We start from the raw sequence: 1,300 nt of genomic DNA, 5'->3' as shown, positions 1-1,300 counted from the left end.
TGTAATTTTCTTTCTGAAGAAATCCAAACAAAGAGAAAGAAAGAAAACAGACATTCCAAGGGACCAACCAGAAAGAAAGAAAGAAAAGACAGCCGAGAATGTTCCACCCAAATTCCACTCCCGGGATTCAGACAACGCGAGGACATCGATGGCGGCTTCGCTCGCCCTCCTCTCGCCGCTCTCGGCCGCCCTTGTGGCCTCGCCGCTTCCGCTGGCACGCCACGCTGGCGGCCGCTCTCGCGTCTCCCCCTTTTCAACTATCTATAATCACACAGTCGCAATTCCAGGGGTCGTTGTGTCTTCGACTGAGGCATGAGTATGAAAAAACCAGCAGCAGTGGGATATCTCTTTGGGGTATATGTTTTCTACTTTAACCTGTGTTAGTGCCAGTGCGCGCCTGTCCCGTGCCCAGTGTCGTGGAGGCATGCGTCATAAAAAGTCCCTTTATTAATCAAATAGAGGTCACCTTGTGCGCCTCCATCCTTTTCAGCCTCCATTCCTCCCTCGCCTCCATCCCTCGCCTCCACCCTTCCTCCAATGCTGACTCTCTTCGCACACGGCTGCGACCCGACAAGGCACTCGGCCACGTTCGATGCCGCCACGCCGCTTCTCGAGGCGGCTTTTGAAATCGCACGGACCGGGACTGGAGGCCCGTTCGAGCTCGGCTTCTCGTCAAACATGTCGGCGGCCGGAGCGAACCCGTCGTCGCTGTACGCACAGGCGCTCCTCGGGCCGTGGGGAGAGGGCGACACGCACTCTCGGAAACATTACATGCGGGACGGGCAGTATGCGTTGAAGTCCCGCGACGCGGTGGTTTCGATGCTCTGCACTCCGCCGGAGCGGGAGTCCACCTACTTTTCGTGGGAAACGTACGTGTCGGAGCGGCTCTCGTGGCCAGTGATGGAGTGGAACCAAGGGCAGGGCGCGCCGATCAGCACGTTGATCAATGCGGCGACACTAACGTCGGACCACCGGAAAGCTGGGGACACCGGCTTCTCTCCCTTCAACCGGAGCCTGATCTTGGTCACGACGGCGGACGCCGCCACCGCCGCAGCGGTTGCCTCCGCCATGGAGCGCGTTGCGCCCGCGCAGACGGATGTCCGCGTCGTCACGCTGAACGGCACGCATATCCAACTCGCTTTGCACACGCCGTTCTGACTGAGATCTGAGTTCCTCCTAGACACACGCACACACACACACACACGCGCACACACCGTATCTGGTAGGGACAGGTCTGTCCATCGCATCTACCCGTGTGCGAGTTTGCTCTATAGGCACGAACACCACCCTCCACTTTGCG

At 58.8% G+C, this 1,300-nt stretch overlaps 1 protein-coding gene across 1 annotated transcript; it reads left to right on the top strand.

Moving 5' to 3' along the window:
• Window positions 1–537: 537 nt before the first annotated feature.
• On the top strand, window positions 538–1,158 carry EMIHUDRAFT_257007 (hypothetical protein; the record flags this gene model as incomplete). The annotated part of the gene is made up of 1 exon (XM_005765358.1): window positions 538–1,158. One exon carries the CDS (start codon window positions 538–540, stop codon window positions 1,156–1,158), a length of 621 nt encoding a protein of 206 aa, XP_005765415.1.
• Between the last annotated feature and the right edge of the window lie 142 nt (window positions 1,159–1,300).

Source organism: Emiliania huxleyi, assembly GCF_000372725.1.
Source record: "Emiliania huxleyi CCMP1516 unplaced genomic scaffold EMIHUscaffold_5589, whole genome shotgun sequence".
NCBI classification, from domain to species: domain Eukaryota; phylum Haptophyta; order Isochrysidales; family Noelaerhabdaceae; genus Emiliania; species Emiliania huxleyi.
Note: the sequence above shows the minus strand (reverse complement) of the source record. Positions and strands in the feature narration are given on the sequence as shown.